This window comes from Sus scrofa, chromosome 3, assembly GCF_000003025.6.
Source record: "Sus scrofa isolate TJ Tabasco breed Duroc chromosome 3, Sscrofa11.1, whole genome shotgun sequence".
NCBI classification, from domain to species: Eukaryota; Metazoa; Chordata; class Mammalia; order Artiodactyla; family Suidae; genus Sus; species Sus scrofa.
In genome coordinates this window covers 49,626,540-49,642,800 of record NC_010445.4, presented here as the reverse complement: position 1 = coordinate 49,642,800, position 16,261 = coordinate 49,626,540, and the positions used below count along the sequence as shown (strand labels likewise).

General features: G+C 41.5%; 1 protein-coding gene across 2 annotated transcripts in view; it reads left to right on the top strand.

Moving 5' to 3' along the window:
- MRPS9 (mitochondrial ribosomal protein S9) overlaps positions 1-16,005 on the top strand; it is a 54,642-nt gene extending 38,637 nt beyond the window's left edge. Inside the window, exons 7-12 of one of the 2 annotated variants that reach the window (XM_021085713.1) lie at positions 3,945-4,033; positions 4,873-4,948; positions 7,299-7,467; positions 8,814-8,922; positions 13,308-13,477; positions 15,119-16,005. In XM_021085713.1, the coding sequence (XP_020941372.1) occupies positions 3,945-4,033; positions 4,873-4,948; positions 7,299-7,467; positions 8,814-8,922; positions 13,308-13,477; positions 15,119-15,210 (705 nt within the window). In that variant the 3' untranslated portion in view covers positions 15,211-16,005. The remainder of the gene's footprint in view (positions 1-3,944; positions 4,034-4,872; positions 4,949-7,298; positions 7,468-8,813; positions 8,923-13,307; positions 13,478-15,118) is intronic. The other variant, NM_001244553.1, reaches the window with a different exon arrangement.

Below are 16,261 nucleotides of genomic sequence, written 5' to 3'. Positions count from 1 at the left end.
TGAACTATGGTGTAGGTCACAGACACGGCTCGGATCCTGCGTTGCTGTGGCTGTGGCATAGGCCAGCGGCTGCAGCTCTGATTAGACCCCTAGCCTGGGAACCTCCATATGCCGTGGGAATGGCCCTAGAAAAGGCAAAAAGACAAAAAATAAATAATTTTTAAAAATACGGTTGACTTTCTATACCACCCTCCTAAGAAATGTTGTTTGTTTGCCCTTCCTAAAATTGGAATTTCTACATGATTAATATAATCAAAACAGATTTTAGAAAGCCAAAATCATATTTTTAGACTAAAAATCATATTGCTCATGCTCTTGGAAGAGTTGAGTTTGAGCATTTCTTTTCTGCAACCTGAGCATCTGGTATTTTCAAATTAGGCACCTTCTAAAATCGACTCATACATTATGGAAATCTGATGACATGAAGGGTGGATAGGCTTGCTTTGATTTTATGAAATATTAATCATCGCTGTGATTAATGATTCAGCATTTCACATCTGGGTTATTCCTGTCATATTTGAAAATTATACTATTAAATACAATATATAAACTTAGTGTAGGTGGGGTCATGCTAATTCTCTAGTGTCCCTTAAAAATTAAGTGGGAATTTAACAGTAAACCAGAAGGTAGCTCTGAGAGTCTGTGATGTTGACAGTTCCTGGCATGTTTTATACCCTCAAGGATTTGGGAATGTAAATTAGTGCACATCTCTTCAGGGAGTTGAAGCTATAGAATGTGCTTCCAGAGGACTCTTGTCTCTAACTAGCCTAGATCGAGTCTCAAGAGTGGTTTTGTTACCTAGTAAAGGAAGAAAAATAGAAATGTTGCTCCTGTAAGTACAATATGTTCAGTTATTTGACTCCTGAATGCCGTGCCTCACCCTGGTCTCATTTCTTGACCGTTCCTATAGGTCAGGCACTATGCTAAGTACTTTACACATATTTTCCTATTTAAGGAAGCGTATGAGGGGGCTTAATGAGCATCTTATAACTTGATGGATTACAGCCATCAAAGCATTTGCAGTAAATGAATGGAACTTACATGTCTGAAATTTGACGTGTACACGTCATGGATTGTTTCTCATGTTCCACATATTTTCTTTCTTTGTTTTTTTTTTGGTTTTTTTTTTTTTTTTGGTTTTTAGGGCCACACTCGTGGCACATGGAGGTTCTCAGACTAGGGGTCGAATCGGAGCTATAGCTGCCGACCTACACCACAGCTCACAGCAATGCCAGATCTTTAATCCACTGAGGGAGGCCAGGGATCGAACTCGCAACCTCATGGTTCCTAGTCAGATTCGTTCCTGCTGTGCCACAACGGGAACTCCTCCACATATTTTCTGATGATTTTACTTAACACTATTTATACATTATTATGGAGCTAAATAATAGTGCTGAAAGGTAGTACCGCTGTGAAAGCAAGTTTTAAGAAACACATGAACTTAAAAATTGCTCCAAAGTCACTGAAAAATGATGACAAATTTAGCAGCCCAGACTTTGACTTGAACCTTACCCGTGAAGCAGGTCACTTATTTTTGTCTTAGTTCCCTTGGTTAGTCCAAAAAATTAAATAGGCCTTCACAAGCCACATAGGGTGTCTTTTTATTACTGCCGTGGGTGTTCTCTTGGATTCCTGTTTTTTCAGCTAGGTTTGAGAGGTAAAATATCTATCTGACTTCGGACCCTCAAACTCAGACTAGAGGCTGATGCCTGCGCTTTCCTGTGCTTCCTGGCTGGGGCAGGCTGGCGGGCTCCTACCTGCTGGTGGGCAGTGCTGGTGGATAGTGAGATGCTGTTTGCAGTGTGTCTGTTCACTTTGTACAAGTGGGGGCACATCATTTTATGGGTCCCCCCTCCATACACACACAGTTTTACCTGTTCAGAGCACTTGAGAATAGCTTTCTAGAAATAGAAGCATTAAAAAATTTTCTGATACACTATCCAGCGACAGTTACAACTCACCACCTTAACCTTTAAATAGGAATTTCAAGTCTGCTAACCACAGTCAGATGAGGTTTACCAATTCTTTGGAGACAGATTGTTAAATTTTACTTTAAGTTGAGTAGCAGCTGTGTGTTCTGGATGTGAATGGTTCACCTTAGTTTTTGCTTTCTTTAGCATGGACAGTGGTTTTAGATTGTCAGATACATTCTTCTGCTGCTCCAGGCTATGGATTTGTACTTTGAAGGTAGTTGTCAAGATTGTTGTTCTGAATATGGACACCAGAATTGAATTCACTTCATTTGTCCCCATAGTTGCAGTGTTTAGATCCAAACTTCAGTAGGCATTACATACAGGCATCGTTCTGGACAATCACTGGGCCCACCCCAGAGGTTCCTTTTCACAAAGTCTGGGGTGGGGCCTGAGAATTTACCTTTCTAACCCAGTCCTGGGCTCACGCACTGCTGCTGCTGCTGCTCCTGCTGGGAGCCTAGCTTGAGAACTGCTGACTGTTTCATTCCGTCAGAGATGCTCAGCCCAGTTCTACAGTTTCTAAGCGTGCTGCTTTTCTCCTTTTCTAAGTTATCAATTCTACTACCCTTACCGAAAACAAACAAAATAAAATGAAACACCCAAGCCTCCCAGCCACAAGAAATGAACTTCGTCCTTATCTCACCGAGCAATCAGGGAACATGATCTCAGCTTTTCCCACATGTGCTCGTGAAACGCAAAGGCTCATTCTTTGCAGCTTTTTTTTCTTTCTGGCCTTTTCTCTCTCCTCCCTACCCCTGCCCCTACCCAGGAGGTTGTCCCCCAAAATGGAAATTATTGAGACTTTGAAATATGGAAAAACATCTCTATTAGTGACAAGTTGTTTCTTCTTTTTTTTTTTTTTTTTTGTCTTTTTAGGGCTGCACTCGAGGCCTATGGAAGCTCCCAGGCTAGGGGTCTAATTGGAGCTATAGCTGCCGGCCTGCACCACAGCTCACTGCAATGCCAGATCCTTAACCTACTGAGAGAGGCTAGGGATCGAACCTGCAACCTCATGGTTCCTAGTTGGTTTTGTTTCTGCTGAGCTACAACGGGAACTCCAGCAAGTTGTATCTTCTGAGATTAGTTGATGATATTGGATGGTGTCGTGATTAAGCAAGAAAAAATGTTATTTATATCGTCTCTAGCTCATCCTCTGAAAATGTCTGTTCTTAGATATTAGTGTGGTAGGTTATGTGTATTTATAAATATGCACAGATTGGGTACGAGTTCTCAGTCGAGAAAAATTGGGAGACTGTTGCATTATTCTGCCTGTGTAAACTCATTTCCTGGAAAATGTATTTCATCGATAACCTTTATTGCCCGATTGTTGCTTTTTCGCATGTTCTAACAAAATGGCTTATTTTCTCCTATTTGCATTACAGTTTAACATGCAACATACATTCAAAGACTTTTTTAGAAAATAAGTTAATACAAAGAAATCAAATAATGAAAAATAAACATTAATAGAAAACCTTTTAGTATACAAACTACATGGTGAAGACCTAATATTGTATAAGTATAAAATATCCGATAAGTTGTTCAGCTATAAATATCTTAACTTTTACTAATAATGCTCTATGTTTGAAGGCATATTGCTATATAAATTATGATTTTTTTAAAGGAAAATCTTTGGTTCTGTTTGTGGAACTGTTAAAGAAGATAAATAGTTTGTAATTTTTATTTTGTTCTTACCAACTCACTAGAGTTGTAAACTTTTTATAGCATTATTTAAAAATCAGTTGACGTTAGGTGTGTTACCACGTGTAATAGTAAATTCTCATTGAAATTACTCCACCATTCTTTAGTTTGAATGAGGAATAACATTGTTAAAAAGCATTTTTGGTGGTACTTGCTTTGCAGCTACAATTTGAGGAGGGGACTTTTGAGATGGGCGTACTCAAGGAGGGTATGAAGTGGCAGTGATAACACACCGTCACTCCTGGTTTAGCACGTGTGTTTTATTTATCATAGGACACATATGGAAAGCTCCTAGATGTAGAAAAACATCACAACCAGTTGAGAGCCAAAGATCTCTTGGCAGAAAAAACGAAAATCTTAAAGTAAGTTCCTTTTTGCATTGGAGTATATGAAAAAATTAATAAAAAACATTACCACTTATCTTTGGTGATTTCTAGGCATACCTAAAGCCTATAATTTTGTTTTTTATTTCAGCATTCATCATTAAAATTCTGAATAATAGGTGGGATTTTTTTTTGTTTGAGAGGATATAAATATTAAGATTATTTTTGTTACCTCATTCCAAATTTATGTATCTATTAAGTGGCACTTAATTATTTGATTATTATTCAGAATTTTTGTATATACAGCTATACATTTATATGCTTACATATTTATGTATCTGTGTTTGAAGGTTTGTGCTTCTATTTAGCACACGGTGATAGACTAGATCCATCAACTTGGGCAAACCACTTTTATATTTTGGCCGGCTTAGTAACATATTTCTTCTTGCGTAAGACACAAGTTTTTGAACATACCAGTTTCGGTTGTAAAGACGACCCCTAACCTTTTATATGGGTTTCACTACTGCTTTAGTCTATTGACAGATTAATTCTGTGTCCATAACATCTCTTTTAAAGTAAATGATGAAAAACCAGCACAATTTTACTTTTTGAGAAATGGGGTGAATTTAATATTAAATGGGTTCCACAAAGCCAAGTTTAACTCTGCAGATGAAACATTTGCTAGACGAAGTATCGTTTCTAAAGTAGATTGAGGAAATAATATGTCTAAAAAATCATTTACTTGGATGCAATTGTACAGCTATGTCACACAGAAATGTGTTTCCCGATCAAGAATCGCTACGACTTGTGGGATCTTTTGTGATACAACTCTAACTGCATGGTTAATTTAAAAGAGAATATATGTGATATTTTAACAGAGACCCGATTGGCAGCAGATGGCTGATTAAGGAGGAACTGGAAGAAATGTTAGTGGAAAAACTGTCAGATCAAGATGTGAGTAATTAATCTTTTTAATTTAAGGGGACCTGTGCCGTAAGAGCATAGACAATTGCTGTATTCAGGATCCTAATAGTAACGTTCCTCAGAGGCAGGTGTTCCTAAGACAGTTTTCCTTTTCAAAACATATTTAGAGCTGATTTCTGCCCCCACCCTGTGGGGGAGGGGCAAGAAGGTGGCATGCTTGTCTCCAGACCTCCTCCATAAGTGCCTTCGGTCCACTGCCCTTGTTCAGGGGAGCCTGGCAACTGTCATTTTTCACCTCCTTCAGTAAAGCAGGTACTAATTTTACAAGCTGATGATAAGTGTAAGGAGCTGTTACAGGTCAAATTGAAAAGAAATGAAGCACATGGCTACTTTCATGCCGTTTGCTGCCTCCTAGCCTACCAAGTACAGTACCCACCCGGCCAATATTTTCCATCTTGGAATCTGCCAGACCACCTGTATCAGAATCACCTGGAATGCTGATTACAACATGCGGTTTCAAAGACTCAGCCCCTACTCAGAATTTGTGCGTGTATCACCCAGGAATCCACATTTTTAGCAAGCGCCCCCCCCTCCAAGTGACCATTACAACCTATAGAGGTTGTGACCCCTGCTTTAGGCCTTAGTTGGATTCTCCTTTTGCTAAATTTCTGATATGTGCCAGTATTATCAGAAAATTTGAAGTTTTAAATATGTTCGTATTCCAAATTTAGATTATTTCCGGAAGATTGGAGTGCAGCTAAATTTCTCACATTGTTCCAAGAAAGGTTTTTTCCTTGCGTGGCAGTGGCTGACATTGTTAGTGCCTTGCCACTATGCAGATAAGCTCTTTTCCTCATTTAACATATTGGGGAAATTAATGTTTTGGAGAAGGTGTGATTTGCTTACCTAAGTTGTGGGGCATTTGGTGAGTGGTATGTCTGGAGTGAATTCTAACATCCCAGCTGTTGGCCCACATTGCTGCGCTCAGATCTGACTGAAAAAAATCTCTCGTTGCTTCTTCATTGAACACATCATTTCATTGTTTTCCTGTTTTCTGGCTGCTTTGATTTTTTTATAATACAGGTTGGTTAGTTTTCATTTTTAAAACATCCTGAGGACTTTGTTATAGGTGTGCAGCTATGAAGGCAAACAGTACATACAGTCTTTGTAATTTTGGGCAACTGGGTGTTGGACGAAATCCTGAAGCTGATGGCTGGTGTTAAGATGAAGGAGGCAGGGCTGGTTGGTGGCGTCCTGAACCATGGTTCCAGTTCCTGAGCCCAGCTGTGTCACACCTGTAGTTGGTTCTAGGGCATCACAGCAAGTAGGAAGGAGCTGAGATGAGCTGAGGAAGGATAGAGGCCTGTGAATGGCGAGGGGATGGAGCCGTAGCAGGAGCTGCAGGGCTGGGTGCCATGGGTGGCTCAGCACATCACCCTTACTTAGACCGAGGCTTTCTCTTGTAGAATCACAGGAAGTGGTAGTGGAAGCAGTCGTTTTAATCTAGTTCATGAGATTTTTATATATTTCACATTATTAATGGCAGAGTTTCACTGTGAAGGCAGTGGCAACAAAGAGGAGTATGATTTTTAGGGCTGGCAAAAACATAAATAAGGTTATCAAAAGCTGTGTCTCACACTCCATATTAACTCAGGATCTCAAGTGTCAGTTGTTTCCTTCTGCATAAACACTTTAGGGTGATTATCCTGGCTTCTAATTTTAAGGGGTTAATACCAAGTTGTTTACTTTCTAATCACATGTTCAAGAACTATTAAAAAAAATGCACAGAGTAGCGAGGATAATTTATTTCAAGAGGTTGCCCTTTAAGTCAAGTATCTCTTGAATTTTTAAATAGCTTGATTGTTCGGTTTTAAAGGAAATCATAAACATTAAAGTAACACAGCTTGAACAGCTAAAGATATATTTGCCAAATGTATTATGAAATATAATTTAAGAGGTGCATTTTCTTAAAATCAAACTCTTCCCATTTTACTCTGTAGAACTTGTTAGAAGTCATTTATGAAGCCCCTCTTGATACAGTTCTAATACAAGAGTAGAAATTACACTTGAAAATCATCTAAATATTTTTTGAAAATGAATTTAAATCTCACTTTCATGTAATCCTTATGCAGAGAAATGCATTTTTCTTTAAATGCTGAATCCCTTTGTCTCTCTGAAAGAGAAGATTGCGTTCTCAAGGTGCACAGAGAAAGTGCTGCATCTGCATGCTGTTTTAAAAGCAGCATGAAGTTGCGGAAGTGTCATCCTGTCAAAATTCATCAAGAAGAGCAACATTGGAAAGATCAAGTATATAAAAATAGAAAAACTTTAGCAAATGCAATTACACTCACATCTCCTAATGAATTTTTATTGTGTGCAGTACGCACAGTTTATTCGGCTATTGGAAAGATTATCGGCGTTGCCATGTGGTGCCACTGAAGAAGACTTTGTGAACAGGTTCCGTCGGAGTATACCTATTCAATCAAAAAAACAGCTGATTGAGCCTTTGCAGTATGACGAGCAGGGGATGGCCTTCAGCAGAGGCGAAGGTAACGAAGGCGCCTGCGCCCTCGGGGAGAGAGCCCCCACCCCCCACCCCAAGGTCCGGGAGACCCCTTGTTTGCTCTTGCCCTTTGGTGTTCATTTTGTTTGCTTATTTTTGCTGCTGCTTTGTTGGATTTCCTAATTTTTTTCCTCTAATTTTTTTTTAATTTGTGTTATAGTTGATTTACAATATTCTGTCAATTTCTGATTACAGCAAAGTGACCCAGTTATATATATACATATATGCATATATATACATATATACATACATATACATACATATATACATATACATATATATATATATATATATATTCTTTTTCTCACATTATCCTCCATCCTGCTCCATCACAAGTGGCTAAATAGAGTTCCCAGTGCTAGACAGCAGGATCTCATTGCTTATCCACTCCAAAGGCAATAGTTTGCATCTTCTAACCCCGAACTCCCAGTCTGTCTCCCTCCCTCCCCCTCCCTCTTGGCAACCACAAGCCTGTTCTCCATGTCCATGAGTTTGTTTCTTTTCTATGGATAGGTTCATTTGTGCCATGATTTCCTAATTTTTAAGATTCTGTCAACATTATTAATAACTGAAACTTTTAACGTCCAAAGTTAAAATGTGGACACATCCCTACACAATCATTTAACACTTCTTATTTTTACACATTTATGTTAAATATTTTTATTTTCACATTTGCCACTGGTGGTGACAACAAAGTATTTATAATAAAGATTTCTTACATAAAATGAAAATATTTGGTGAATCTGCATGTCAGATGCTACAGCTATGAAATGTGAAAACTTTAGATCCTCAACTCACTTCCTTGTAGGTAAAGAGACATTTGACAGTGGTATAACTTTAAAGAATTGAGTTATTAAATGATATATTTGCAACTCTTAAAAAAATTTAACATTGTTCCTTTGTCATTTTCAGCTCATGTTTTCAAAGAAGTGTGACCTTTCCTGAGGGTTTCTTTTATTTCTACCAATTACACTTTATTAAACTATCCATTTATTTTAAAAGTTACATGATTAGATTTATTCTTATTAATTTAAAAGGACACTGTATAAATTGGTTGTTTTTTGAAGTAATAGAAACAAATATGAATTAACTTTGTTGAAACTAATTTAAAATCATTGTTCCTAAAATGGAATTGAAAAAGAAAAATTCACTCCATAATAAGCTTTATTACATCAGTTATGGTGTGGTTTGCCTGTTTTACTTTTGACTTAAATATTCCTATATGGCGTGTTATATGTTGTTATTCTGGGGGGAGAAATTCACCGTAGTCTTACCTCTCTTAAAGCCTTGGTCTTCAAGGTGTTTACTAATGGACGCTTTATACTTCTAAAGGTAAAAGAAAAACGGCAAAGGCAGAAGTGGTTGTTTATGGCCAAGGAAGTGGGAGAATAGACGTGAACGGAGTCGACTACCTGCTCTACTTCCCAGTGACACAGGACAGGTGAAGGCTTTGTTTAGGTTTTGCTTTTCATTTTGAAAGAAAACATACTTTATAATACATCATGATCACCTAAGGCTTATGATTTTTCTGAGTATATTTGCATGCCTCTTTCTCTTCATTAAGAAAATACATCAAACCAGCTAGAAGGAAGCTGTCACTACTTTTTTAAGTTGTTTTCTTGATTTTTAAAGCCTCTCTAGAATTCCTCGTGAATGGAACCATCCTCCTCTTTTCATCAGATCCCAGTGAAAGTTGAGTGTCTCAGCTGTAAACGCAGACTGTGCCAGATTTCTCTTTGCAGACCATCCTCCTCTGTTTCCTGGCTTCCGGGGTGCAAAAGAGCAACCAAAACCCACCTTAGTTGGCACTTCCCATCGTAAAGATTGAAAAAAAGTCTGCTTTATCACGTTGGAGCGTTTCCTACTCAGAGGAAATTGATTATATATATTGAGCAAGCAAAGAGAACTGATGTTTATGCATTAAAATAAGAGCCCATTAGGCTTTACTTAGTTCCAGTGGCTAAATATGGCCCTTTTATTCTTTGAACTTCGTATCCCATGGAGAACTAGACGTTAATCATAAATGGGTGTTAACAGCTCAAATCCACTAAATATACTCATCTTGGATCTCTTTATGAGGTACTGCACCAAGGCCTCCTCTTGAGACGGTTTTTATTTTTTCAGTAGTTATTGTCACAGAAGCTCTGTGTGATGAGTTCCTCCTGTCCTGATCCATCTCTTGCTTAGTGATATTTAGGGTCAGAAGTATTAAAGCCTTATGTTCCCAGTGCTTATGTAAGGAAAGAAGACCTTGCTAAAGCCATGTAAGCGTCTGAACACACTTGAGGAAATGTATATTTGTGTGCGTGTGTGTGCCTGTGTCAAGAAGTAGCCCACTCTAACTCTGTTTAATTGAATTAAACTAATTCTGCCATCATCCCCTCAGAAACGGATAGAGGAAGCTCCTATTTCCCTTATCAAAAGCCATAGAAACCTGTAATTTGAGCATCGCGACTGCTGTGAGGAATGGCATTTGATCAATAAGCTGTCTGTTAATTTGTTTTCAGATGTAACTCCTGACGACTTAATAGCAAGCCTCAATTTAGGCTTTATCTCAGAATTAAATTGTATTCTTAGAACTTATTCTTCAGTTTGATTCAGCAGGCTTTTACTAAGGGTTGTCTGTATGCCTGGTCTCATTCTGGGAGTTGTGAAGATGTGAAGGTTAAGATAGGATTTCTATCGTCAAGAAACTTCCTGTTGGATTGGGAAGCCTAAGGCTAGTCTTGGTGGAATGGACACCCAAACCATCTCAGCACCTTTAAATAGTTGTAGGGCAGCCATGCTACCAGCGGACTGGCCTTTCCTCCTGCGGCAGCAGCTCAGGAGCTTATAGATCCGAAGGGAGGTGACCACTGACCAGTCGTAGGTAGACAGCCAAACCAGGAATCTGATTTTCTTGACTCTAGTTCTGTTTCCTAACTGTGTGACCTTAGCCAACGTGCTTAAAGGTCACTTCTGTAAGTGGTTGGAGGGACTTGAACTTGATGGTCTCAGATGTTGGCCTGAAAGTCAGTTTGAACTACTTACTTATCTTTCCAGGGTCCTTTCTTTAGGCTGTTTTCACACAAATACAGCAAACCTAGTTGAGAACGTGGACCACATTGCTTCCTTGAGTTATTAGAAGTTTTGTATCATTTCGTTGACTTGTACAGCAGACATTACCGCTCTGCGCCTGGTGCTGTGCGATATGAAGAGTAGTTGCCCTTCTGACTTGGAAGGCCTTTTCTCCCTCAACTAGTAAAGCAATTCTTAATTGATATCTGTGCAGAAGAAATGCATTCTTCACACAGCACTAGCCATGTAATAGAGGAGATAAAGTTAGCATTTTAAGCAATTATAGAAAAATAAAAGAGTATGATTTTATATTTACACAAAGTTACATACTATAGAATTGGTGCCATAGGAGTGGAATTCAGAGAAGATAGAAATGAGGAAATTCCTTAATTTTTTTTACAAAATAACTTTGATAATATAACAAAGAACAAAATAAAATTGATTCTGGAGTTCCTGCTGTGGCACAGTGGGTTAAGGATCTGACTGTAGTGGCTCAGGTTACTGCGGAGGAACGAGTTCAATCCCTAACCCAGCACAGTGCATTAATGGATCTGGCATTGCCACCGCTGTGGCATAGGTTGCAGCTGCATTTGGGATTTAGTCCTTGGCCCAGGAAACTCCAATATGTCATGGGTGCAGCCTAAATAAATAAATAAATAGACAAAATGCAATGATTCTTTTAGCTGAGGATTTCATCTGAGATCTCTGAGAGAAGATGAATTGTGAAATATTTTCATGCCATCCAACTATTTTCATATGTACTAGCTCGCAGTCCAGATGAGTTCAAATCAAAAGCTATGTAATCATGGTCAGCTGTGCCCCTTGCGGGGGGGGGGGGTGTTTCATCTCTATTCATTTGTGTTGTCCCCGCTGCACACCAGCTTCCCGCTGGCCAGACTCTTCTCCCCACTTCTAATTGCCTTGACCACTCTGACTCATGCACTCCAGTATATCTTGAGTAAATTACAGGTTTTTTTTCTGAGTTTGGTCTCACTTTCTTTATATAAACTAGTTAGGGAATCTTCTGATTTTAGGAATTAAAACTGATAGGTAGTCAGGCTAGGAAAAAGTCAGTGGGCAAAGCTTCATTCATGATGTCACTGCTGTCACTAAGCCATGGGCGTTTCAGGCAGCACTGGCCCAACAACACGTGCTCAGGTCTCCTCCAGGACCCCACCTTCACCTGTCTGCTGGCTGGAAGTGGTGGGATTCTATTATCAGCCTCTAACCTTTCCTTAGGAGTTGTAGTATGGCTCTTACCACTAACACCTTTGACCCTTGAACAATGTGAAGGCTGGGGCCCAGGCCCCGCACAGTTGGACATCTGAGCGCAGCCTCACAGTCGCCCTTCCAGTTGCCCTTCCCAGTAGCTGGCAGGGCACATCCAGGGAGCTGACTAGCTGAGGGTGGGGCTGTACATGGGTAGTTCATAGGACTTACTGTTGAAAATATCCACGTGTCCAAACCCGCGTGGGCAGATGTCACCTGCGGTACTATTTGTGTAACATTCCTATTTTTTATTTGGTTGCTTTGAAACATTTGTTCAAAAAAAAAAACCCCACAGATTTATGTCCTCGCATGCCTGTTTTCTGTGGAGGAGTTGTTTTGTTCCTATTGAAACAACATCCCTGTTAAAACAGTATTGTTACAAAATCCAGTTAGCTCTGCGCCTTCTGGCTTCTGAGTCTCACATGGGATTGCTGTGTGGCGTGATCCCAGGAGTGAGCTGTCCTCATCTCTCACTGTCACTGTGTCACAGTAAGCTTTATTTGGGGTCCAGAAAGCTGCAGTGTCAGACCACATGAGCAATTGAAATATTCATTATTCACCAACTTTCTTTTTTTTTTTTTTTTTTTTTTTTGGCTTTTTAGGGCCACATCTGTGGCGTATGGAGGTTCTCAGGGTAGGGATCCAATCAGAGCTGCAACGCCAGATCTGAGCTGTGTCTGAAACCTACACCATAGCTCACGGCAACGCCAGATCCTTAACCCACTGAGCAAGGTAAGGGCTCAAACCCACATCCTCGTGGATCCTAGTTGGGTTCCTTTCTGCTGCGCCATGACGGGAACTCCTCACTGACTGTCCTAAGTAAGACTTGAGAAGCGATATGGAGGCAGACTACTAGCAAGGGTAGAGAAGATTGTGGGCACGTGTCAGTAGGCCCTTGGTAGGAGCAAGAAGGCCCAGGGCCTTCCATCTGCTCCAGCCCTGGGTCTGGCCCCGCCAGGACCATGTGGGCACCCTGGGGGGAAGCAGGCCTGCCTGGTGGTGTGGGTGACACCTGGCAGGACCCTGCAGCCCAGAGAGCTAGAGTCAGAGTGTGCAGATCAGGGCATGTGTCGACTATGGTTTCAGCGACCTCAGATAGATTGTAGTGGACTTTACTCTGAACCCTGGTGGCATATGTGCTACTTACTTGGAAAGACCTGTTAATCTGATTGTTGAGTCCGGAGGGGTCAGGTTCAGTTGATTAAAGGAGGTTCTCACCTTTCCAGGGTTATTTTCAAGCTTCGCCAAGTTCTCAGGGGATAAAAGGGATCAGCAGACAGTGTGATGGGGTGTGCCACCGTTTCCTAGAAAAGGGTTGAGCCCTCTCCCACAGAGCATCTAGCCATGGGAAACACAGTGTTTCTTTGTGCTGTGGATCAATCTGGAAGTGTGAGCACTGGGACACGTAATTGGGTTTTTATAAACATTCAGAAGGTGGGCAGTCTGCGAAGTCACATGTTTTTGCCGTAGACTTACCTCTGTCCCTCGTGGTGTCTTTAGAGAACAGCTGATGTTCCCCCTCCACTTCCTTGACCGGCTTGGGAAGCACGACATGACCTGCGCGGTGTCGGGGGGCGGGAGGTCGGCGCAGGCAGGGGCCGTCCGCTTGGCGATGGCGAGAGCCTTGTGCAGCTTTGTCACCGAGGACGAGGTCGAGTGGATGAGACAAGGTATGTGTTCGGGGCGGGACCTGGGGCATGGTGGCCCCAGATTATCCTCGAGTCTTTATATGGCTCCATTTTGTGTTTAACAGATGAATGGTGGCTTTGGTTTTATCATAGAAATTAGACCACTGTTTAATAATGAAACCCCTAAGGTATTCCTTTCCAAAGTTATTGGAGATTCATTTTTCCATTGTGAGATGAGTTTGAATTTTATTTCCCCTTACTCACTCTGACCCTGGCACCTAGTTATGAATTTGGGGTCTACCCCGGGTCAGAAGGAGGCGGGGGATATGCTCCTTGGGCCCTGCTTTAGCATTTGGTTAGTTGGGTGGCTCCCACCACGGCTGGTCTTTCCCCTGTTTGTGGAGGAGGGAGGTGCTGTGGGTGAGCCTTCCAGCCACATGGCCTGCGCGAGGCGCCCCTGGGGTTCTGATCCTGCGCTGCAGGTAGACGCCTTCACGGCTTAGGCTAGGGAAGGCCTCTTAAAAACCCCCTTGCTTATAAACAGCTCACCATTTTGTAGGGTTCCTATCTTGTCATTAAAACAGTTTGATTGGATCTCACTTAACAATTCGAGTCTGAGTTTCTGTACATAGTAAAAAGTAAGAAAGTATATATTATCGTTTAAACGAGAATTTAGCTAGGCCTCATTTGCACTCTATCCAGAACCTTGTTGTTTTATTCCATGCCCTGTAAGTACAAGTGCAGGAGCCATGGGTGTATGATAAGCATTTGAGTTCCACCTGCTCTCTATGGCCATTGAAAGTGCCCTACTACCAAAGCTTTGCATGTTGGAAATGTAAAAAAGACGTGAAAAGACTGGTCTGTTTACATATTTATAGACACAGTTACAGAGTTTTCTTGTCACCAGTGCCCTTGATGTCTGGTCACTACCCACATACCACGGTTCTGACCACTCCCAGGCGTGTCGGTCAGGGCCATATGCCAAGAGTAACTCGTTAACTGTCCAGAAATCCTAATTATTCCTGTGATTGTGAGAGTGGAGGCTTCCGGTCCAACCTGACTTGATTCTTTTAGAATAAATGACTTATGCTGAGAACACAACCCCAAAACTTATTTTTTTGAGATTCTGAAACGAAATATCAAGGGGTACTTTTATTATCACACAAATTAGAATAACAGGTTTCTTTTCTCAAATGGGTTTGCTAAGTCATATATCATGCGTGTGTACATTCATGTGTACGGTCACTATTGGTGTCTGTATACCTCTACCTACTTTGCCATCCAGGAAGTTTTTATTTTCTGCTTCTTATCTGTGTTCCAACTTCCACATTTGTAAGAGCACATGTACAGGGCACCATCCCCTGCAGTGCACAGTGGCCCCGGCACAAGGCCACTTTGTCTTCAGCTCCGAACCAGAAGGGGATTGTCATCCATAGGATGAGAAAGGCAGCCCCAGACTGTATACCTGGTGTTTGTCTCAGAAATTGGGACTAGCCTAGAAGAGTGAAAGCAGACTGCTGTCCTGAGGGGTTTACCAGGCTGGGTATTTGTTGTGGGCCTGGGTGCGTCCCTCTGACAACAGTCCCTGTCACTTCACACCCTTGACCTGCTTACCTGCTCTCGTTTACCCGCTCTTGAGCCTGCCTGTTCGTGCCTCATAAAAGGTGTCTCTCTGTGCCGCAGCTGGACTGCTAACCGCTGACCCCCGTGTCAGAGAACGGAAGAAGCCAGGCCAAGAGGGAGCCCGTAGGAAGTTCACCTGGAAGAAGCGCTAGGTGATTTCAGCAGGAGAGGAGCGAGCACCGTGAGAGCCTGCCTGGCACCTGGCGCACGCATGGGGCACCTGGCGGCCCCGGCAGCACCACCAGACATCGGAGCTGTGAGAGGATTGGTTTTAAAATGCTACTTTGTAAAGGTGACCTTGAAAAAAAAATTCTTTTTTAATGTTTAGCTTTGTTATGTTGCTTTATTTTTAAAAGCTTTTCAGAAGAGAGTTCTAGAAGCACAACTCTTAGAATCTTGGCATGTTTGACCTGAAAGGAGCATCAGCCAAACCTGGTCAAGAAAACCTCCTTTTGCAGACAAGAAGGCCCAGCCCCACAGATCTAACCAGCCAGAGCTGCGTTGCTAATTTAATGACAGAGTTAGGCTTGAACTCGTTCCTTCTGTTCTCTTGTTTTCCCAGAGAACAGTTGTTACAGCGTTATTTTTCAAAGCTGAGGGATGAGAGTTCTTGTTCAGAAGAATGAAATAAGTGGAGCATCTTTGTCAGGAGCTGGCCGATCTGGAGTGGCCTGAGCTGCCAGGGGTCAAGTAGCAGATTAAGATAGCAGGCCCGTCCCCTCCCTGGCCCAGCAGCCACCATTCTACTCTCTGTTTCTGTGAGTTTGACTTTTTTTTAAATTCTACGTATAAGTGATACCGTGCAGTGTTTGTCTTTCTTTGTCTGGCTTATTTCACTTAGCATAAGACTTCCAAATCAGTACAGACTTGCAGTTAGAGGAGGAATCAGTTGAGGATCTCGCTTTATTTAGCATGTCTGTGAAACCTTAAAATACTTTCCAAAGTTCTGTGTGTGTCATTTTTTTCTGGGCTGCATTGCTCTGGCACAATGCCCAGAGGGCTCCCTCCATGGGATATGAAGAACCGTGGGCTCGAGGGGTTTTTGGGGTTTGCTGTAAGTGCAGTGTGTCTGGCCTCTATGTGTAGCCAGCGGGTGATGCTGTAAACAGGCAGTTTCCTTGAAAATGAATGACAGTTTCTAGCCTTGACTACGCAGAGTAAACAGAAGCACAACGGTGTAAAGACGGTGATTGGATGTGTGGA